The sequence below is a fragment of the Rosa rugosa genome, chromosome 2 (assembly GCF_958449725.1).
Source record: "Rosa rugosa chromosome 2, drRosRugo1.1, whole genome shotgun sequence".
Taxonomy (NCBI): Eukaryota; Viridiplantae; Streptophyta; class Magnoliopsida; order Rosales; family Rosaceae; genus Rosa; species Rosa rugosa.
Window position 1 is genome coordinate 71572851 of NC_084821.1, and position 23594 is coordinate 71596444.

Sequence of the window (23594 nt, forward strand, 5' to 3'; positions counted from 1 at the left end):
CTTTAATTTTTCTTTCCAAATGGCATTAATATATTGAATTATTTGTCAAGAAATAGACGTTAACTTTTCTTTCCAAATATTGATTAATTTCATCCAAAAAAAATAGCATTAATAAATTGAATTTGGCAAATACTGATGTCTAAATTAAGAGGTAAGAAAAAATTCCACATTAATTAGCAGCCATTAATTAACATCTTCAATATCTAAATATAAGGGAAAAACAAACAAAAAATAATAAATTTAGATCTAACGTTTAAACCCTAGCTACATAAAAGAAAACAATGAACAAAAGAATATGTACAATCATATGAATATGTATTTTTCACATTATATTTTTAAAATTTACAGGAACCCAACAAAGGTTGAATTCATATACATGTGTTCTGCAAATCTATTAATCGAATGTACAGGCAAATCTATTGACTAAATTACATGAAATTTTTTCTACTCTTGATTGAAGAAAAAAAAAATTGTTGTTTAAATCTAAGCATGAGAGTAATGAAAAGAACAAAAAATGAAAGAAAGCCAAATTTATTTATTTATTTTTTATAGAAGAAGCAATGATGCAAAAGGTCATATTAGAGTATGAAATGATAAAAAGATCACCTAGTTTCCCACTTGATAAAAAGGTCCATAACAAATTGTTAGTAATATTAATATAGTCCTTATAAATGATGAGGTGATGTTAAAAAAGGTCAATTTTTAATTTTTTTGATTCCAAGTATGCCCTTCAAGGCAGTACACGTTTATAACTTTTCATTCAAAATTTTAGATATCTAATTTTCTCTCTCTCTTTTGATCAGAAAGCTTGATTCGATTTGCACTTGGTCTCTCTATGACGATCTGAAATCTCAGTTTTGGATCTTCAATCCAGAGCTTTGTTCTCTTTTTCTCGATCTCTGGCACCATCGCTCTTCGCCTTGATCACGTCACTTTTTCTTCTTCTTCGTCTTTCGCCGTGATCAAGCTGAAACACGTCGCCCTCGGCGAGAATGGAAGGATTGAAATTGCAAGGATCAGATTATGAACAAGGCGAGGTCCTACTCGTTCAGCCAGAAGGCCACCAAGGAGATCTCCTCAGTCGATGATGACATCAACATAAGCTCGCTTCTCTCTCCATTTTGATTCAACTTGTTTGATCTGGTTTCGCAATCCTGAATTGTTGTGTTTTGGATCAGAAATTTGAATACTTTAGATACTTAATTGAGTCATTAGGTTAATTCATTTAATTATTGTTTAATTGAATCTTAGGATGATTGATTTCCCTGTTATATGTGTTAAGATGATTGAATCTTAGCTGTAACGCATGAAAATTGTATGGTCTTGCTTCCCTTGTTGATGGGATTTTTGTTATAATTCATCAACAAATTTCTTTGTATTGGCATGTTCTGCCTCATAATCGCCAAGTCAGTTACTTACTGAGATTGTGGCTTCAAAACTGTGTAACCATAGAGGGAATGGAAAGGTCGTATTTGATGCTGCCTGCTATGTCATTTATTTAGCTCATTTTCAAACCTGACATGATGTGTTTATGGTGGTTCAAGTCTGGTGTGAGATGCTGATATATTATTCAACTTCTTTTCTTGATAATTATATACAAGGGGGTTTATTAGTACGTTGCAGTATCTCTTTGCTTTATAGGCTTGTCAAAATTATGGATTGTTTTACATCTTTAGCATATATTAGGCGTTGTCAAAACTAGGTACTAGAACATACATGCCAGGCCTAAAAGTGTTTTGAAGTGTGGCTCAATTGAAAATTATGTTTTTTGTTATGAAGGAAGTCTGTCTACATGAAGCCATTGTGTTTTAGTGCTTGGAAGAATTATAGTTGATGCTTATCATTCTTTGAATTGGTTTAGTAGAATTTTCAAACTAATGGGCATTGTTGGATCAATCATTTTTAGGAACATAATCAGCTAACTTTGAGATAGCAGCTCTAGGCCGGGTTAACTGATTGATTTTGTTATATTCTTGCTTCCTTTTCTTGATTTCTTATTACCCAATGGTGGATTCAGATGAGATATCAAGTGTGACTCAATTTAATCCTTGTCAATTGTCTCTGTTTGCAGGGAATTTATGATGATATGAACTTGGGATTTTACCTTGTTGCATATGATGACATTGGGGGCATTTCCTGCCAAAAGGCTTGCAACTCATCTAGTCACATTTGTAGTTTCACTCGGGTCATCAGTAAGCACCCAATCTTTTGGACTACAGGCCCTACTTTTTCCGAGTCTCCGTTTGTCCCAAAGGAAGAAAGTTTATATAATAGTCGCATACATATTCGACAAAATGCCGTAGCAGATCACATTCACCAGCTCACAAGAATTGAAGTGGTCTCTTGCATTCTTTGAATTTGTCGGTTGCTTAATACTTTTACACCTAATAGGCTTTTTAGCCTTCCATGACGCAGTAATTTCCTTTGTTGAAGTTAAGACATTATATAATAGGTTTACTGTAATCATATAGCCTGAATTTTGTCTCCAACAATTTAGTTAATGAGTTTCAGAAACTATGTCATTGACCATGTCACTGTCAATCCCTGGCTACGTCACTGTTAACTTCAAGTCACTGGCTAAGTTACTGGCCATGTCACAATCATGAACATGTCACTATCAATCCTTGACGAAATCATTGTTAACATCAAGTCACCAGCAAAGTCATGGACCATGTCACTGCCAATCTATGGCCAAGTCACTGTTAACCTCATGTCACAGATTATGTAACTGATCATGTAACTGACCATGTCACTTACAATGTATGTAACTGACCATATAACTGATCATGTAACTGACCATGTAACTTACAATGTACGTAACTGACCATGTCACTTACAATGTATGTAACTGACCATGTAACTTACAATGTATGTAACTGACCATGTAACTGATCATGTAACTGACCATGTAACTTACAATGTATGCAACTGACTATGTCACTTACAATGTATGTAACTGACCATGTAACTGATCATGTAATTGATCATGTGACTTACAATGTCTGTAACTGATCATGTAACTGACATTGTCATTGACATGGCTGTTTGGACCCAAAATGACCCAAATGGAACAAGAACATGTCAAGTCACTGGCTAATCATTGTTATATTCATGTCATTGACCATGTTACATTGCAAGTCCTTGACCATGTCATTGTTATACAAGTCACTGACATATTTTGGAATTTCAAGTCATAGTTATATCTAGGTCACTGGCCAGGTAATTGTTAACTTCAAGTCACTGGCCATGTCACTGTTAACCTCCGACAAAGTCACTGACCATGTCACTGGCTATGTCATTGGTCAAGTTACTGTTAACCTCACCTAGATTCACCTCGAGGAGATTACTCCTCACCCATATTGGTCTTGAGATGATTTCTCTTCACACAGATTCGTCTTTAGGGAATTACTTTACTCCTTACCCAGATTTTCCTTGAGGAGATTACTCGTCACCCATATTAGCCTTGAGAGGATTTCTTCTCACACAGATTAGCCTGTAGGGAATTACTTTACTCCTCACCCAAATCTTCCTTGAGGGGATATCTCCTCACTCAGATTTCTCTTGGGGAGATTGCTCCTCACCTAGATTCCTCTTGAAGAGATTTCTACTCACCTAGATTCACCTCGAGGAGATTACTCCTCACCATATTGGCCTTGAGGTGATTTCTCTTCACACAGATTCGTCTTTAGGGAATTACTTTATGGCTAGAACTTTTGCTTCTTCTTCATAACATTCTTCTTCACTTCCTTGCCTCTGTTTTCTTTTACCCCGGCCTATGTGTCATGTTTGTATATCCTATATAAAATTGTGAAAATCAAAAGATCATTAGTGACTTTGACAGTAATATGATCTGTGACATATTCATGACTGTGACATAACCAGTAAGCATGCTCTCAATCTAATTCATAGGATAAGTACATAACCATGAGCAATAGAGTCTATAATTCTTCAGGGAAACATTAGACAATTCAATACTTGAGCACTTATCTCATCTCTAATGTGCTATGCAACTGATCTTCAATCATTCAATTCAATACTCATGCCCATGTTTCAGTACCCATTTTAGATGCAAAATAGATCAATGTCTGTCCGAAAAAGGTACGGAAAATTCAATCATCAAATTAAAGAAATAGCTTAGTAATTTGGAATGCAAAACAACACCCATTAACACCCTCATCTATTTGAGCCTCTTACTGACGAGTCAATTGTGATGCTATTAAAGATCAACATAAACCCAGAACTAAAACCCAATTCACAATTGCAGGTCCATCATCAGGCAAGAATTTTTGAAAATGGTACTAACCTTGACAAAGACTAAACTTGAAAAGTGACGATCAAGTCCTAGAAGTTCACCCCGTGCCAGGACAAGTCCGGGTCGTCGTCGTCGTCAACCCGACGTAGATTATTCTTGTAGAGATCTAGCCCCTAGAAGACGAGGAGGGGCAGCCGGAGAAGCCCTTGATCAGGGTGCGATCGTGTGCGGCGGAGAAGGAGCAGCTGCCGTGGGTATCCAGATCGGAGCCGCTGTGTTTGTGTGAGAGAAATATAAAGGGACAGAGGGACAGAGAGAGATGCGGTGGCAGTTTTTGTAATTATTTGTATTTTCAGTGGTAGGTTGTTAAGGGGAGACCTTAATTATCATAGGAACATTTGTGTATCCTAAATTATAATAAGGCACTTCAAATTGACCTCTTTTATCATTGACCCCCAAAATAATTTAGAGTCATTAGATTTTAGAAGGATAAGATGGTATTTTTCTCAAGAATTACATGGCATGATTTGACAAATAGGTGATGTGTGTAGATGACAAAGCATGACACCTAAGATTGAGGCCACAAATCTTAGGCCTCATTGAGGCCGCAAATCATTTTCCTTACAGTAATTACAACGTGATATTCTCTCCTTAATTACACAAATATTCTCTCATTGATTACACAATCTTAATCAATCCACAGTTTACCACGATAAATGGGATACCAATCCCATGACTCACGCTAACAGAGTTAACCAGAGTTAGAAGATCAGAACATCCAAACTTGGTTAATTACATGTAATAAAAAGTATGCTAGCCGAAGGAGTGGCTTCCATGATTTTATTTAAGGAAGTCGATCCATTTGGATGAACACCAAGCGGCGGCTCCAGAAATCCATCTCAGTTAACTTTCTGTTGGCCTCTTGTCGAGCATACCCAAGTTGTTGCCTTGCTGAATCCAACGTAAAGATGCTATACTCATTGGGATCCAAAGCCTTAAGCCTCTCCTCCGCCTCGCCGATTATGTTTGATCAATTGCACTTGATTCTTGAATCGAAATTTGCGATATAATGATAAAATTCTGCAGCACAAAAGAAAACAATATAATTAAAGTAAGCCTCAATGCACTTCAAATAAAAGACAAACATGGGTCTATTGTATCTCCTTACTCCTTCTTGGGAAGACATCCTCTCAAGCTTGGATGGCCTCAAGTTGTTCCAATTCGTCCGCTATGTTCTTGAACGAGCTCAGAGTGTCTCGCCAAAATTTAAGGTGTTGTATTTCTTGATCCCAGTTGTTGCAACCGGCTAGTAGTGGTGTCGTCCTGAGTTGCTCCAAATCCACTACATCCCTGTCAAAGTTCTTGATAAGAGTTTCATAATCCATACGAAAACAAGTCAGCTGGATGATATGTTGATAAACTTCTTTTTACGCACCAAGAGTACTATTGCTTATAAAGAGAACAAATCAACAAATCCTACTGCACATTGTCATACAAATACCTCAAACAGTATCCCAATAGGAAAAGAAGTAAATTATAAATTTACTTTTATATATGATACACAATGTCGCTCTACATAAGGTATGCTGCTTCCTAAACTAATTCATATTCATCGACTATAAGACCACAGTACAAAAAACACATGTTTTTATTTTCACACCAAAATTTTATAAGAAAGTTCTTAAGAAATTTGTTATACTTAAAAAAGAGTCAAAAATATTTTGGTTTCAGATACAGTTAGATTTGGTGGTACATTCTTGATTAATCATTGATCGTTTACTTTAAGCAAAAAAAAAAAAAATTCATAGCTGCAATACAAATATTACAATTGTGAACCATATTGAATAATGAGTAGAAGTAGTACTCAAACTAGCTTCGTAATTCCTAAGCATAGCTGCACATCCCAAACGCACAAGAACCACCTCGCTTGCAATGGTTGTCGCAGCTCCCGCAGTGTTTCTTGTCGGACATTGTGTGCACATCCAACATGACCGTTGCAGCATATCTCTGCGTGCTTGCATTTCACCCCACATTTCCCGCAGTTGAGTCTGTCCGTCTTCACATCCACACACTTGTTGTGGCAGCAATGTGATTTTGGGCTGTTTGCAGCGGCCCTACAAACCTTAGGGTTATTGTCGCATGTTGATGTTTTCACTGCCCTAGAAGTAGAACCAAGGAAGACGCTACTTGTTCCCCTCAGAGAGGTTTTCCCTTGGCTTTTGGCATCCATTGGAAGATCACCATCAAAGGTTTCGTGATCATTTGTAGCCTCGGTTCCCTTGTCGGAAAATAGTTCTTCTTCGACTAGTGTTGCAGAAAGAGTAACGGCTAAAGCCATCAACATCGCTACCACTAATAAGCAAAACCTTGACAAATTTCATATTAATTAAATAAGTTTCTTTTGGTGTTGATAGTATATGTATAATTAAAGAGGGACTAAAATGTGGGAGGAAGTAGATTAATGAATTATGAATGCTTTGGATGAAGAAGCATGTAAGGTTGGAGAAGTATATATAGATGGAATGGGTACGATAAGTCAACTTTGGGAATATTTCATGAGTTTGCAATGGATACTGACTTTCATTGAATTCATTCTTTTAATAAATTGATTCAAAGGGCCAAAGCCAAAATTCAGTGAACAAAATTAGGCTTCCAAGAATATGTTATCTGTAAATTAGGTGAATAGAAACAAGAAACATGCATGCAAACTACAAGCATATACTATATATAAAAATTAGGGAAGCTTCTTATCTATTCTTGTCTGTCTAATATCCAAAAGCACTTTATTCAAAAAAAAAAAAAATCCAAAAGCACATAATATTAATAGTCTGCAATTTCATAGTCTAATATCCAAAAGCACATAAAATTAGCATATACAATTTAACTCTGCAATTTGGATCGATGTATATAAAATTATAAACATTAATATTAATAGTCTATAATCGATCAGGTCAAGCCCGCATTCAGATTTCAAATTTCCAAGAAATTAACAAATTATTAGTCCAACTTCCACAAATTATGACAATGTGTCATCTCTGCTATTTTACTAAAATATTTTTCTATTTTTTACAAATGTTCTTGGCTAGATAATTTGTGGAAATTTTGTCATGTTATAGCTTGACTATGAATATTGTTTCATTCGATTATAGTATTTGATAGAAGAATTCTTTTCTGTTAAAACTTATTCTATTAACTTTTTTCCAGTACCCTGTACCCCCATAAATATATGCACGTACACTTATCGTATTATAATCGATTAATTAGAATTAGTAACTAGCCAAAGAATGTTGTTAGGTTAATTTAAGTACATGCACTTGATTTCGAGCGATTAACTTTTAGTACAACAAAAGTATTCTGCATATGTTGTTTTAGCAAACATAATCAAGGAAAATTCTACAATACTGGTATGTACCTAGCTCATAACCACATTTACAAAAGTGGCAACAAATTTGTTGTCGATCAGAGTGGTAATGTTGAGTCCTATTTTGTGTAATCTTAGTTCTAATAATGGTAATTACATCTCCTACTACATTGTTACAAGCTTTTAAACAAATTCGTTGTCAATGTTGTAATTTTTGTTTAACTATATGTAAATAATCTAAATGAATATGGTAACTTTTGTTCTCAATGTTGTAATTTTGGTTCAAATACTTGTAATTTTTTGTTCAAATAGATGTAAAATGAGTGTATGAGATATTGGTATGTACCATAACTTGTCTCCATAATCAAATCATTCTTTCTTCTTTCCAGTTTTCCCATTTATTTGCAGGATTAATTGCTGACTGCAATACTTGTCTTATTGTTCATTATACGTGGATGACTCCTTGTGTAAACTGAAAAAAAAAAAAAAAAAAAAAAAAGATATATATATATATATATGCTCAACTACTCAATATATATTCTAGAAGATCAGTACTACAATCTGGAATATATATATATATAAGGGATTTTTTGATGCACAGAAGGAGCATCTTACAATTAACATGAACAAATAAGCTATAAGAACTTAATTAATGAAGAGAGGAATTTATATATTATTCTTTTTACAATAAATAAAAGACAAATTGAATAATTCCTCATCGACAATTGACAAAGCCAATGGGTGCTGACTCCCGTTATTCCTTCCACACATAAGTACACAAATTCATAGCTTTAATTTAACTTATCCCACAATTCAAGTACTTTGTACTTAATTTGAATTAGACGAATAAATAATGAATTCAACAAAGTAGATATATAGCTGCACAAATGAAATTAGTGTTATCCTTATCATGCATGGACGTACGTAGAAGTTGGTCTGCTCATTTCTATGCATAGCTGCACATTCCGTACACACACGAACTGCCTTTCTTGCACTTGTTGTTGCAGCTCCCACAGTTTTTCTTGTCAGACATTGGATTCAGACACTTTCCTTTGCAGCATATCTCCGAGTACTTGCATTTCCTCCCACACTTGCCGCAATTGACTCTGTCCGTCTTCAAATTCACACACTTCTTCTTGCAGCAATCTCGCCCCGCACTGCCTGCAGCCTTACAAACCTTAGGGTTTTTGTCACAGGTAGTTGCAACAGCCCGGGTGGCAAGGAAGCGGCTTGCTCCCCTAAGGGAAGTTTTTGGTTGGCTTAAGGTCGCAGGGAGATCATCTGATGGTTCATTTGGAGTATCATTTTCCTCATCGGAGAACCATTCCTGTTGATCTTCTTCCGGGGTTGATGCGGGAAGAGTAATGGCGGCTAAAGCCATTAGCATGGCTAGCAGAAAAAAGACTTGGATGGAGCCTTTCATGTTTTGTATTCCTGTCTAGGTATAAATGAGATATTTCGAAAGGGGTCGTGGTGGATTGAAGTACTAGGCCTAGGATAATGGTGAGATTATATGGATGCGTTTTTGATGAGGAAGCATGTAAGTTTGAAGAGGTATATATTGAGAGCAAAAAGGGCAAGTAGAAAAGGGGATTGCATGCATAAACTGTGCGTGTGAATAGTCGGGGACTTAATGGGATTGTCTAATTCGAAGGGCTGCAAAACATGTAAGTAAACAAAAGTTAGGTTTTCCGAGAAAGATTATATTAAATTAGGTGAATTTGCAGAAGAAACAGCTGGAGATTACTATCTATGTTGGGCAGGTTAGGCTAGCTCATCCTTGGGTTCTCATTCATATGTATATGTAGGTAATTGCCTGAGCACATGCTCGTTTTCTTGTTTTAAGAGACGTACTCCAAGAAACCAAATGCATGTTCTCTATTCCAAACCAGGGTAAAAAGCCGTTACAGAAGCACTAGCTGCTTGTAGCCTATATTGACCTTTTTAAGCTCAATACTGAATAGAATTCGACAGTTGACTGTTGACCAATACGTGCGTCAAGAAAATTCAAGGATCGGAGGATGACTTGGTAACCACATCCAATTCTATTTTGCTATGACCTACAACTCCGATCGAGTTCTTATTAGAGACATACGTACACTTCTGTTTTCCCTACATTTTGTACATATATCAAATAGGATTTCATAAAGAAGAAAAACAGAGCTATATCATAACCCATCGGTACTATTTAGTCAGCCTCATTAGTGGTACGTACTTTTGGAACCCCATTATTAGTAGTTGCAGTTGAACCTATTACTATTTCTACTTTGGGTAATGATATGGGGCCTCAATGAGGCCTAAGATTTGTGGCCTCAAATCCTAGATGTCATGTCATGTAAGTAAATACAAATTTTATTTTTAATTTCACATAATATATTTTGTCACATCATACTATTGCAACACCAAATTTACCCTTTTACATTTCCTTTTAAATGTTTTTTTTTTTTATCAGCTAGTTAGCTGTTAGTAACTCACACACCCATGCAGTGGTATCCCAGCGCCAGGACACCTGCACTGACATTGCGGCGAAAGCCAGACTAATCCACTGCACCGCAGACGCACGAATCCAAAGGATCCCTCAAATCTGCTGGGCACGGGATGGAGCTGGGATTCGAACGCTAGACCTGAGGGTTCCAGACTAGGTCGTTCGACCAACACACCACACCACGTGGTTTCCTTTTAAATGTTAGGGGGTGAATCAATTACATTAATGAATTTAATTAGGTGACGAAAAAAAATATCAACTATTAATTATGTATTAATTTAAGAGATATATCTACGGATTCTTTGACCAATATTTTTCTTCATTTAATTAAATGCTTTCCTTTAATTGTTCTTTCCAAATGGCATTAATATATTGAATTATGTGTCAAGAAATAGACGTTAACTTTTCTATCCAAATATTGATTAATTTCATCCAAAAAAAAATAGCATTAATAAATCGAATTTGGGAAATACTCATGTCTAAATTAAGAGGTAAGAAAAAATTTCACGTTAATTAGCAGCCATTAATTAACATCTACAATCTAAATATAAGAGAAAAACAAACAAAAAATAATAAATTCAGATCTAACGTTTAAACTCTAGCTACATAAAGAGAAAACAATGAACAAAAGAATATATACAATCATATAATATGCATTTTTCACATTATATTTTCAAAATTTGTAGGAACCCAATAAAGGTTGAATTCAGATACATGTGTTCTGCAAATCTATTAATCGAATGTACATGCAAGTCTATTAACTGAATTACATGAATTTCTATTCTTGATTAAAGAAAAAAAATTGTTGTTTAAATCTAACATGAGTGTAATGAAAAGAAAAAAAATGAAAGAAAGCCAAATTTTGTTTCTTTTTAGAAGAAGCCAAAATATTTAGAGTTATTAGATTTTGGAAGGATAAGATGATATTTTTCTCAAGAATTACATGGCATGATTTGATAAATAGGTGATGTGTACAGATGACAAGGCATGACATCTAAGATTGAGGCCACAAATCTTAGGCCTCATTGAGGCCGCAAATCATTTTCCTTCTACTTTCTAGTACTTTAAATTATCGTTTCGTTCTTATGAACGGTTTTATTGCATGTTTTCTTTTAGCACTTTTCGTGAGCTATTAATCAATTTTTTTTTTTTTTTTTTTTTTTTAAAGAAGATCAGTACAAACTGGAATGAGTCTATTCAAGGATATTCTTAGATTTTAAAATCTAAGGAGGTCCTTAGCATAGAAAGACTGTATATATATATATATATATATATATAGAGGCCCGATCACAGGCGGAGTGCGGATGTCGACGCTGCAGCAGCTTCCAGGAGGCGATGGCGGCGCGGGGCTTGCAGGACGGAAGCCAGAGGCATCCCAAACTGCTTCTGGGCAGCAATCGAGGTCGGAGGAGATCGAGGTTGAAGGATAGTCCCCGGCGACCTCATCTGCAACTGCAACGTTCTGGGCAGCGCTGCAACCTAGTCGCCAGCGGCTCCACCTGATTGCAAATTGGTCATTCGACCCCTGGCCTCCTTCCGGCAAGCTGCGCCTCGCCGTCGACGCTTGATCGAGTTCGGAGGAGCGAAACTTCGCTTTGAAATTAAAATGTACATTTAGAGTTTAGGGTCACTTTTCGGTCGAATATTCACATCTCGACCGTTCAGTTTTTAGGTACTAATATATAGATCATCTCTGCAAATTTTCAGCCAAATTGATGATCGTTAAGGTATATATATATATATATATATATATATATATATATATATATATATATATATATATATATATATATAGTGGCCCGATCACAGGCGGAGTGCGGATGTCGACGCTGCAGCAGCTTCCAGGAGGCGATGGCGGCGCGGGGCTTGCAGGACGGAAGCCAGAGGCATCCCAAACTGCTTCTGGGCAGCAATCGAGGTCGGAGGAGATCGAGGTTGAAGGATAGTCCCCGGCGACCTCATTTGCAACTGCAACGTTCTGGGCAGCGCTGCAACCTCGTCGCCAGCGGCTCCACCTGATTGCAAATTGGTCATTCGACCCCTGGCCTCCTTCCGGCAAGCTGCGCCTCGCCGTCGACGCTTGATCGAGTTCGGAGGAGCGAAACTTCGCTTTGAAATTAAAATGTACATTTAGAGTTTATGGTCACTTTTCGGTTGCATATCCACATCTTGACCGTTCAGTTTTTAGGTACTAATATATAGATCATCTCTGCAAATTTTCAGCCAAATTGATGATCGTTAAGACATTGATAACTGCCTTAAAGCTAGTACGGTTCAGGTTGGACAGATTTAGTTCGTCCATTGGTTTGAGTGAGTTGGATACCTTAACAATCATCAATTTGGCTGAAAATTTGCAGAGATGATCTATACATTAGTAACTAAAAACTGAACGGTCGAGATGTGAATATGCGACCGAAAAGTGACCCTAAACTCTAAATGCGCACTTTAATTTCAAAACGGAGCTCCACTATGGATAGGATCCATATATATCTAAGGATTTTTTGATGCACAGAAGGAGCATCTTACAAGTAAACATGAACAAATGAATTTGTTCAACTTAATTAATGAAGAGAAGAATTTATATATTGTTTTTTTTATACAACAAATAAAAGATAAATTAATAATTCATGGTGCTGACTAGTTAGCTACGTACACCTTATTCCTTGCACAGTTTCAGGCCCAGGATCCGCACTAACCCCAGAACCCACTAAAAGGCGCGTAGAGAGAGGTGTCTCTCTCTCTCTCTCTCTCTCTCTCTCTGACGCAAAGCCATGACCGACGTCGAGAGCCAGAACCCTAATTTGGACCGTCCGGCGAAGCGCCGAGGTGAAGAACTCGCTGAGGACGACGAGAGCAAAATCCATGAACAGGCGAAGCGCCGAAGGGAAGAATTCGATGAGCGCGGTATGCTTTTCGTTTTTTCGATTTAGGGTTTTGAGCCCGATTTGCTTGCTTTGCTTTTCTCGTGTGTTTGATAGATTAGTAAAATTAATGGATTCGAATTTCGCTAGTCTATTATTACAGTATCATAATTGTATTTGATTCGAGAAATAAGGTTTTGTTAATTAATTTGTCAATGTCAAGTTCATGATCCTGATCCTGGTCATAAAATTCATCACATGCTTCAATGGACAATGGTACTAAAAATTTCAGATATAACCGGTTAACAACTTTACCTTTACTGCATGTGCTTGAAGCTGTACTTGTGTTTTCAATGTGAAAACATAAAAGTAAAATGGGCTTTGCTTCAACTGTTTAGCTTTACCTAAGAATCTAAGATATCCTTTCTGCTTGCTGGGAATTAGTTGCTTAAGTTTTTCGTGTAATTGGCTTAATGAGTTACAATCCTCGTATACCATACTTCCATACATGTATTTAACTATTTAGTAGTTTGTGTTCTGCTGTGCCTACACAATGGGCTTTGAGATGCTACTAGTTTTGTCTCCCTCAATTTAGGTTTCCGTGATTCTCTTCTTATCACATCATGTTGATATATTTGCTAACAGCTGCTGGCACTGGGAACAGTACATCGTCGGACAAGGAGCCTCCAATCGTAGATGATGGCTCCCCGTTGGTGCTGCAGCAAAACGAAGATAAGGAGGGTATGCTGTTAATTTTTGTTTGTGTGCAAGTTTATCTGGATTTGCTTGGCCCATGTGTTATCCTTTTGAATTTATTTATGCTTCATTCTGAAATTCTCTTTTGATATTGGAAATCTTATCTGGACCGAAAAAAAAAAAAAATCTGCCTTGGTTATCCAGTAGAAGTTTGTTCGTGTATCGTAGTTGATTTGATTTGATTATAGTTTTAAGAATTATGTATCAAGATTAGAATTCTAGAGGCCTTTTTTTATTTTCTTATTTCAGGTTTTCTCTTTTCGTTATGGGAACAGATTGAGTTTCATTATTTGAATGATAGAAGAAAAGAGTAGAGGGTCTTTAATATTAATGTGGGAAGCTTTTAACTTTTCAGTTTCAAATAAAGAGTAGAAGGTCTAGTTTAGAGATATATGAATTCAATCACTACTAAATTATTTCTTTTCCCCGAGTGTTTGAAGTACGTAGGTGACATGACTTTTCTATTCAATCAAATTGAACTATGCATGGATTGTTTATAACTTGACCACTGCTAAGCTTGAACTTGAAGAGATGGTGTGTGGCATGGCTTATTGATACAAGTGTATGAGTAGCTTATCTAATATGTATTGTTCTAGATTACAAATTGCTCTTGGGAACATGTATCTCTGAGCGTTAACATTGTTTTCGTTTTGCTTCTGTTTAACAAACATTCAGGTAGCGGTGCCAAAGAAGATAGTGATGTAGAAGAAGTTAGCGCTACAGAAGAAGATTATGATTCACCAGACCCCTATATGTTTGATAATTATGTTCATGAAGATGATGGTAGAATTTATGGATATTGTGCATCTTGTGTTGTCAATGAAGTCTGCAAACGTTGTGGTAACAAGGATGGCTACCCTGCTGGTGTGGATCCAGTCAAATGTCATATTTGTGGTACCAGTTGTGAGTTTACTGAACCCTGTCTATCTTTGGTGCTCGGTGAGTGTTTCGAGAAGGGTTTTATGCTTCCAAGGAGTAGGGAAGGATCAGGTGACTCTGGATATGTTCCTCCAGCCTACTAAGATGAGGTATCAACAAACCGTAGGGATGGTTTGATTTTGTTGTTTTTAAATGAAAAACAATTTATGTGCTGTGAAATTAATTAAAGCAGTTCTAGGTGTATTGTTGTGCTGAAATTTTTTCTTCTTCTTATTTTTCTATTTCTTTTGTAATTTGACTATATTATTCCTATAATTTGTTATATATTTTATGAGTAATAAAGTTTATTAATATTTCAGGATTATTTTAGTAAATTTTTGAGTTTTAGCTAACAATGCCTCTTCTCTTAATAGTAGTATAGATTATATGTGAATGACTCCTTGTGTAAACTGAAAAAATATGCTCCTTATGAGTTGTGGATTATATATATTCTAGAAGATCAGTACAAACTGAAATGAGATCGACTATATGTATAAGGGATTTTTTAATGCACAGAAGAAGCATCTTACAAGTAATATGAACAAATAATAACTTAATTACTGAAGTGACGAATTCATATATTGTTCTTTTTACAACAAATTAAATAATTCCTCGTCGACAATTGACAAAGCCAATGGGTGCTGATCGACTAGTTAGATACCCCTTATTCCTGGCACACCTTACATAAATAATTAAACTCATGCCACATTGCCACAGTTCAAGTATTTTGTACTTAATTTGAATTAGACGAATAAATAATGAATTTAATAAAGTATATATATAGCTGCACAAATGAAATTAGTGCTATCCTTATCATGCATGGACGTACGTAGAAGTTGGCCTGCTCATTTCTATGCATAGCTGCATATTCCGTACACACACGAACTGCCTTTCATGCACTTGTTGTTGCAGCTCCCACAGTTTTTCTTGTCAGACATTGGATTCAGACACTTTCCTTTGCAGCATATCTCCGAGTACTTGCATTTCTTCCCACACTTGCCGCAATTGACTCTGTCCGTCTTCAGATCCACACACTTCTTCTTGCAGCAATCTCGCCCCGTGCTGCCTGCAGCCTTACACACCTTAGGGTTTTTGTCACATGTAGTCGCAACAGCCCGAGTGGCAAGGAAGCGGCTTGCTCCCCTGAGAGAAGTTTTTGGTTGGCTTAAGGTCGTAGGGAGATCATCAGATGGTTCATTTGGAGTATCTGTTTCCTCATCGGAGAACCATTCATCTCGATCTTCCTCCGGGGTTGATGCGGAAAGAGTAATGGCGGCTAAAGCCATTAGCATGGCTAGCAAAAAGAAGACTTGGATGGAGCCTTTCATGTTTTGTTTTCGTGTCTGGGAATAATGAGATTTCGAAAGGGGCCGGGAGGATTGAAGTACTGGGAAAATAGTGAGAAAATATGAATGTGTTTTTGATGAGGAAGCATGCAAGTTTGAAGAGGTATATATAGAGAACAAAAAGGGCTAGTAGAAAAGGGATTGCATGCATAAACTGTGCGTGTGAATATAGTCGGGGACTTAATGGGATGGTCTAATTCGAAGGGCTGCATAACATGCAAGTAAACAAAAGTTAGGCTTTCCAAGAAAGATTATATTAAATTAGGTGAATTTGCAGAACAGCTAGAGATTACTATGTTGGGCAGGTTAGGCTAGCTCATCCTTGGGTTCATAAGTATATGTAAGTAATTGCGTGAGCACATGCTCGTCTTCTTGTTTTAAGTACTCCAAGAAACCAAATGCATGTTCTCTATTCCAAACCGGTGTGAAAAGCCGTTATAGAAGCACTAGCTGCTTGTAGCCTATATTGACCATTTTAAGCTCAATACTGAATAGAATTCTACAGTTGACTATTGACCAATACGTGCGTCAAGAAACTTAAAGGAGGACGACGACTTGGAAACCACATTCAATTGTATTTTGCTATGAGCTACAACTCCGATCGAGTTCTTATTAGATACATACGTTGATACGTACACTTCTGTTCCCTATTATACATATATCAAATAGGAATTTCATAAAGAAGAAAAACAGAGCTACATCATAGTTTAACCGATCGGTACTTTTTTTTTTGAATAACCGATCGGTACTTTTTAGTCAGCCTCATTAGTGCTACTTTTTGGATGCTCATTATTAGTAGTTAGAGTTGAACCGATTACTATATATATGTAATAAACAAGAAAATAATAAACAAGAATGAGGACCCTCATTAGTGCTACTTTTAAATTATCTTTTCGTTCTTATATGAATGGTCTTGTTTCTTATTTTCTTTTAGCACTTTTTTGGATCGTTTTGATCCGTCATGAGGTATTAATTAGATTTTTTTTTTTATGACAGTCGAGAGTAAGTCTTAAAATAAATATCAAAAGTGATTGTTATTTGGTTCCTAAAATACGTAAGCCTTATTCTAATAGAATTTAAAAGTACTTTAGTAAAGACTCTTTAGACTATGTTCAATATGGTTGTTGGAATGAATTTATAATAGTACAATAGAGATTTGAGAATTAGTTATGTATGGATTTTAAAATTGATAGAATTGTAAGGAAGATTGAAGAAGATGATGAAAAAACCAGAAAAGAGAGAGAGCTTCGTATATTGATGCAGAGAGAATACAACTTGCACACAATACATCAGATTTGTTTTTCTACTTCTACATTTTCTTAATATGAGTAACTTTCCCTTTTTACCCTTAACATCCCCCCTCAAGCTGATGGTAGGAAACTAACATCAGATTGCAACAGTAATAAAATGTTGTGATTATAATAGAAGTGAAGATTCTTGCTTCAACAGCCAGGAGGAATGAGTGGTAGTAACTGAGAAGCATTGTCATGTGGCCAACGTAGACATATACTTGGTTGAGAGGAAAAGAAAGCAGCCTTAGCTTGAAGTTCTGAAGAAGATGGTAATTGAAAATCATAGTGATGCCTATGAAAACATTCTGCAGCACTGTGGCCCCTCTTGAAGCAAATCTGACATTGTAAAGAAGAACCAATAGCAACAACTTGCCTAGGAGCAGATCTTTGGGGGCAACTTTTAGCAATATGGCCAAATTGTGAGCATATTTGACAATTATCACTAGGGAAAGTAACACTCTGATGACGAACTCCACCAGAAAAATCATAGACATGACAACCATTTGAATTCCTCAAGTCTTTGGACTTCACAGAGCCAAGATTGTTGAAAATACCACTAGTGTTGTAGCAATTTGAGTTTCCACAATGATTACTAAATCCTCTAGAATGCACAGAACCGACATCTAACTTCCTATATGCATAGCAATTATAATTTCGATATGGTCCATGAGAAAAGTTATGATAGTACCTGCCACCACCTTTACCTTGATTCCTTGGATGAAAATATCTTGTGAGAACCATGTTGTACAATCCTTGAGTATGTGCACTGACATGATGGGATTTAGAAAGCTGACAACCTTGGTTTCTTGTAGCTGTAGGAGTCATTGGAGCAGAGGCAATGATCTTTTGTTCTTGATCAAGAGAGTCTTGGTTTCTTGCAGCTGTTGAAGTAATTGGAGCAGAGGCAATAATCTTATGTTCTCGATCAAGATCAGCTTCAACATCTAAGAGTAGTGTACGAAGTTTTGGTAAATTAAGATGTAGATGATTCCTTAGTACGAATGATCAATCTGATAGTTGCATATTCAGCAGGGAGCCCATTCAAGATCAAACTCACTATTTCATCATCGTGAATAAGAATTCCAGCTACAAAGAGTTGGTCCCGGATAGTTTTAAAGCGTTCCATATACTTGTCAATACTATCATTACCTTTCCGGATTTTCTGCATGGAGGTCTTTAACTCAAAAGCTTTGAACTTTGAAAGTTTAGCATATCTATCTTCAAGGGAATACCAAACTTCTTTTGAGGTTTTACTCCCAACAATGAATGAAAGAGCTGAAGATGACAAAGTACCAGCTAGTAGAGCCATTACAGCAGAGTCATGCTTCCTCCAGTCCTTATACTCTTGTGTAAGCTCATGGGTAATTCCAGCCTCTTGTGAAGGACAAGGGATAGACCCATCAATATATCCCATTAGATCACACCCTACCAACATTGACTCGAGCATAAATCGCCAAGTTACGTAATTAGTGTCATCTAGCTGAAAAGTGATAATATTCGAGAAGTTGGAAATGAGATAACTGTCCAACTGATTGCTATTCATGATCCTTGTAGTACCAAATTCTTCTTCACAAGAAACCAAATGCAGACTCATCCAAATTTTCTACACCCAACTGTAGCAGAGACTTTTGCTTATCCAATACAATTGCAGAAATCACCCAAATACTAATTCTGCATATATAGTCTAGCTTCTCCCAGCAACAACAACAACTATTCTTTACCAACTTTCAATTTTGGAAAATAACCATTTCAAATAGAACATATGCTTCTGTTCAAATGTAGTCAAAATTTCAACTATGCTGCAATTATTTGTCCAAGAAGTCACTATTCAGAGAACAAGGCTTCACAAAACTTTAGCAGAACATATGCTTTACCAGCAAATCCAGACCACCATTTCATCAATTTTCTTGACTACAGTACTTAACCAATTTACTTCTTTCAAATTTCTTTGTCAACAATCAATCAAGCATAGACATCATACTTAGATCAACAAACAATTTGAGAAACCCCAAATCATGACAGAAAGAAGCTCTGCACTAAAGTCCCCAAATTTATAGGGTTTGTAAATAGATCAAGAATTTAACTTGTCACTGATGCAAATACTTTGAGCTTCAAAAATTGATTACGAACACAATTCATATAAATCCAAAGCCTCGATGAAGGAAAACAACCTTGAATTTCAACAATCTGAACCTGAATCAACTTGATGAAGATTTCACTTATCTGAACCCAATTGGCTTGAACACTGCAAATTGACGAAGAAGAATGCTGAAGAACTAAGCTAGAAAACTCTTCAATCCTTGAGAGAACTAGGTCACTGATCGACCTGAGCTCCTGATACCATGATAGAATTGTAAGGAAGATTGAAGAAGATGATGAAAAAACCAGAAAAGAGAGAGAGCTTCGTATATTGATGCAGAGAGAATACAACTTGCACACAATACATCAGACTTGTTTTTCTACTTCTACATTTTCTTAATATGAGTAACTTTCCCTTTTTACCCTTAACAAAAACCAAATTAGATGGCCAATGTGTTGAAGAACATACTAGAAAAATCCAGGACACACTAACATATTTCAACTAAATCGAGAAAAATCCAGATGCATGTTTGATTTCTCTAACATTGCTCTATGACAGCGCTGATCAACTAAAATATTTGGGATTATCCAATATCTAGTATATGCATGAGAATTTGAAATATACTCTTTTTGGCAGGTTTTTTTTTTTTTTTTTTTTTTAACAAATAAGGGATTAGGCGATATTAGTTCCTCGGAAACAGACGATGTAGGGAGCAGGTTAATTTGAATGAACTGTTTAGGCACAATACTCAAAATTATTTGAATAAAAAGGACTCAAGATTAGTATAAATCATCTTTCAGTTTTGTATGCCCTTCCTTTTTTCACAATTGCAAAGTTAGTAGTAGTTCGGCCAACACTACTGTTTTTTTTTTCGAGGTTCAAACTCAGAGCCTTACTATCTGATCGAAGATATGGACGTCAAACAAGATCGAATTACATATTTATATTTTTGCAACTGAATTATAGAAAATACAATATATATATTCAATTATTCATCGTGAATACAATACAATGGCAAATATCCACCGGAGTGTGGCCACTTGGCCTTATTCGTAAGTACATGTAATCTCACACCCTTCTGTTCTGTAACCCTAGCTAATTAAAACAATGTTTCATTTTTTATGAATCCATAATTAATCAATAAACCATCACACTTGATCTAATCCAATTCGATCATTAAGCTAAGCTAGCGTTAACTAATTAGCATAGCTGCACAGGCCATACAAGCATGAGCTTCCTTTTCCACACTTGTTGCCGCACTTGCCACAATGTTTGCCATTGACAGACGGGTTCACACAAACACCGTTGCAGCAGAGTTCCGAGTACTTACACTTCACTCCACACCGCCCGCAATTGTTTGTATCCGTCGTTACATTGACGCAATTTTTGCTGCAGCAGTTAGGCCCTGCACTGCCCTTGCTCTTACAGACTGTCGGATTCTTGTCACATGTGGTCGGTGCGGCTCGTACTTGCTCCGCAAGGAACCGGCCACCAATCCCTCGCAGAGATGCCATTGCGGATGAAAGCTCGTTAAGGTTGAGTTGGGGCTCCTCTTCGACAGTTGGTGTTGCTGAATGGGCAATGGCTATACCCAACAACACGAAGATTAGGGTGAACACAATTTTGGATACTATCATTTCCATTACTATGCAATATGTACAAATATTGTGTTAATCACTCCAAAAACAGGGACAAAAGGCTAGATATTTTGTGGAAACTGAAAAAAAGCTAGAGAGTTGGAAACTATGTGAATGATTTTCATATGGGAAAAAAGCAAAGAGAAGTAGTGCTATTTATAGAACTAAACCCTAGCCGGCTAGCTAGATCGATGAGGTGCCATCTCATAGTTTAAATATACGTGTTTTAATTGCGAGCTTATAATGGAGGTCTCTATCAATATGGTACATAATGGTAGTTATGTTTCCAACTAATTCCAAAATTCGAAATTGTACACGGTGAACTGGAAAATGGGGAAACAGAGAATCAGACATATACATATTGACCAAAAGTCCAAAATTATTGCAGCCGGAGATTTTCTATTTGCGTATTAAACGGAAAAGTATGTTTTGACATTATATATATATAGATATATAAGTTGATTTATTTCTCAACGGTGGATTGATATACTTTTTCTTTTGATTAATTGTAGAAAGGAAACTGAAAACTCAGAGTATGGTAACTTCAGTTTATGATCGAGGGCAAGTGACTGCGTGTTGAGTAAAGAAGCAACAACTTGATACTGCTATTCCCTAAGCACATGAAAATGTTCCTCATAGCTAGTAGTATATATGATTGCAGAAAATATACCTGTCTTGGAAAATTGCGACCTTTTTGGTTGACATGAGGAACAGTTTTGAGATAAGAGAAAAAAAAAACATATATATATAATTGTAGAAAGGAAACTGAAAACTCAGAGTATGGTAACTTCAGTTTATGATCGAGGGCAAGTGACTGCGTGTTGAGTAAAGAAGCAACAACTTGATACTGCTATTCCCTAAGCACATGAAAATGTTCCTCATAGCTAGTAGTATGATTGCAGAAAATATACCTGTCTTGGAAAATTGCGACCTTTTTGGTTGACATGAGGAACAGTTTTGAGATAAGAGAAAAAAAAAACATATATATATATATATATATATATATATATATATATATATATATATATATATATATTTATTTATTTATTTAAATCCTTAGCCGACCCTACCCTTGCATATTTCAGTGAGAATCGAACCTATAATCTTTACAATATTGAAATTATAACTTACCAATATGTCACAGCTCACCGTCAAAACAAATATATATATATGTATGGTACAAGTTGTTGCCGGAAAAGAGAAATTCTTACATAGGGCAAACGTAGTTGTTGTCGGTGAGGCTGCCAAATTAAAACCTAGAAAATTTAAGTATATTCCGAAACTATCTTTATTTTATTAAAGCGAATACCCAAAATACCCTCTTGCATGTGCATTGATTGGTCAGCCTTAGTAAATACGTGGTACGTTTGCCCTACGTAAGAATCTCTCGTCGGGAAATTCTCAAATTCTTGACAAAGCACAAATGAGATAGATCGATAGAGAATAGCTAATTTGGAGCACTTATGATCAGCATTACATGAAAACATATATTAGACAGGAAGGTATATCAGGCTTAAAGTTAACTAGTTAAGTACCATTTATTCCCGGTGTTAATTTACACAATAAATTAGTTGATAACAAGTATGGATCTCTCTTTTTTTTTTTTTCTTTTTTTTTTCTTTTTGTCTTTTAAGTATAGGATAAAATTTTTGTATATATAGTATTCATGATTTGATATAAACTTCAAATCATGATTCATGCATAATTGCACATCCCATAAACACAGAACTCCCCTCTCTTGCACTTCTGGTTGCATCCGCCACAATTCCTTTTGTTAAACGATGCATTTACACACTTCCCCCGGCAACAAATCTCGGTGTACTTGCATTTGTATCTGCTAAGGCTGTCACTCGATCGGTTTGAATCGGTTATAGGTATTACCAACTTCAAAACCAAAGCTTTCGGTTTCAAAACTGAGCTACCAATTACCAACCAAAATTTTCGGTTTTTAATTATATCTACCAAATTCAGTATTTCGGTTTTCGGTATTACCAACTTTATAACAACTAATTCTTTATAATATAAATTAGAATGAACAAAACTAGGTTTTTAAATTTTATAGTCATAAACGTTGTATTCATCTACTAATTATAGCTTTCTTTTGTATATATGACATCAAGTTTTAGCAATTTTCACTAAAACTAGGTTATTTAACCATCTTTGACTAGGTTACTTAAAATACATGTACTATTAATGTAGTATATGTAGTAATATTCATACTATTATAAAAGTTTTTATGTTTATTTCTTAATATACATGTATGTGTATTGAAAACTGTAGTATATAAATCTAATATTTAGATAATCGGTAGATTCGGTATTTACCAAAATCAAACCAACTTTTTTGGTAATTTTCGATTTCGGTTTTATCGGTCTCGGTTACCAAAAAGTCGGTTTACCAAACCTAAAACATCGGTTGGTATTCGGTCAGTTTGGTAATTACCAAACCAAGTGGCAGCCCTAGTATCTGCACATCCCACAGTTGAGTCGATCCGTCGTTTTCACTTTGACACATTTCTTCTTGCAGCAGTCAGGCCCCGGGCTCTTCTTCAGACGACAAACCCTAGGAAACTTGTCCGCAAGTCATGTTCGCCAACAAGTTCTGCT

The 23594-nt window shown here is 36.1% G+C and overlaps 3 protein-coding genes and 1 long non-coding RNA gene across 4 annotated transcripts; 2 read left to right on the forward strand and 2 right to left on the reverse strand.

Annotated features, from left to right (window-relative positions):
- Positions 1-806: 806 nt before the first annotated feature.
- Positions 807-2534, forward strand: LOC133729937 (uncharacterized). The gene is made up of 2 exons (XR_009856557.1): positions 807-1964; positions 2072-2534. It is a non-coding gene; the product is annotated as an uncharacterized LOC133729937 (long non-coding RNA).
- Positions 2535-8408: 5874 nt separating this feature from the next.
- LOC133728477 (stigma-specific STIG1-like protein 1) lies at positions 8409-9099 on the reverse strand. The gene has a single exon (XM_062155884.1). It carries the CDS (start codon positions 9034-9036, stop codon positions 8560-8562), a length of 477 nt encoding a protein of 158 aa, XP_062011868.1. The 5' UTR covers positions 9037-9099; the 3' UTR covers positions 8409-8559.
- A 3714-nt stretch (positions 9100-12813) lies between these two features.
- Positions 12814-14927, forward strand: LOC133733913 (uncharacterized). Its single transcript, XM_062161560.1, has 3 exons — positions 12814-13002; positions 13605-13700; positions 14391-14927. Exons 1-3 carry the CDS (start codon positions 12870-12872, stop codon positions 14735-14737), a joined length of 576 nt encoding a protein of 191 aa, XP_062017544.1. The 5' UTR covers positions 12814-12869; the 3' UTR covers positions 14738-14927.
- Positions 14928-15222: 295 nt separating this feature from the next.
- LOC133728108 (stigma-specific STIG1-like protein 1) lies at positions 15223-16037 on the reverse strand. Its single transcript, XM_062155515.1, has one exon. The coding sequence runs from the start codon at positions 15959-15961 to the stop codon at positions 15485-15487; it is 477 nt and encodes a 158-aa protein (XP_062011499.1). The 5' UTR covers positions 15962-16037; the 3' UTR covers positions 15223-15484.
- Between the last annotated feature and the right edge of the window lie 7557 nt (positions 16038-23594).

Excerpts from the sequence above, each read along its gene's own strand:
- LOC133728477 (XM_062155884.1), bottom strand. The coding sequence starts at position 9,036 with ATGAAAGGCTCCATCCAAGTCTTTTTTCTGCTAGCCATGCTAATGGCT.
- LOC133733913 (XM_062161560.1), top strand. The coding sequence starts at position 12,870 with ATGACCGACGTCGAGAGCCAGAACCCTAATTTGGACCGTCCGGCGAAG. Across the intron at positions 13,003-13,604 it reads GGAAGAATTCGATGAGCGCG|CTGCTGGCACTGGGAACAGT; the intron begins GTATGCTTTTCG and ends ATTTGCTAACAG. Across the intron at positions 13,701-14,390 it reads GCAAAACGAAGATAAGGAGG|GTAGCGGTGCCAAAGAAGAT; the intron begins GTATGCTGTTAA and ends ACAAACATTCAG.
- LOC133728108 (XM_062155515.1), bottom strand. The coding sequence starts at position 15,961 with ATGAAAGGCTCCATCCAAGTCTTCTTTTTGCTAGCCATGCTAATGGCT.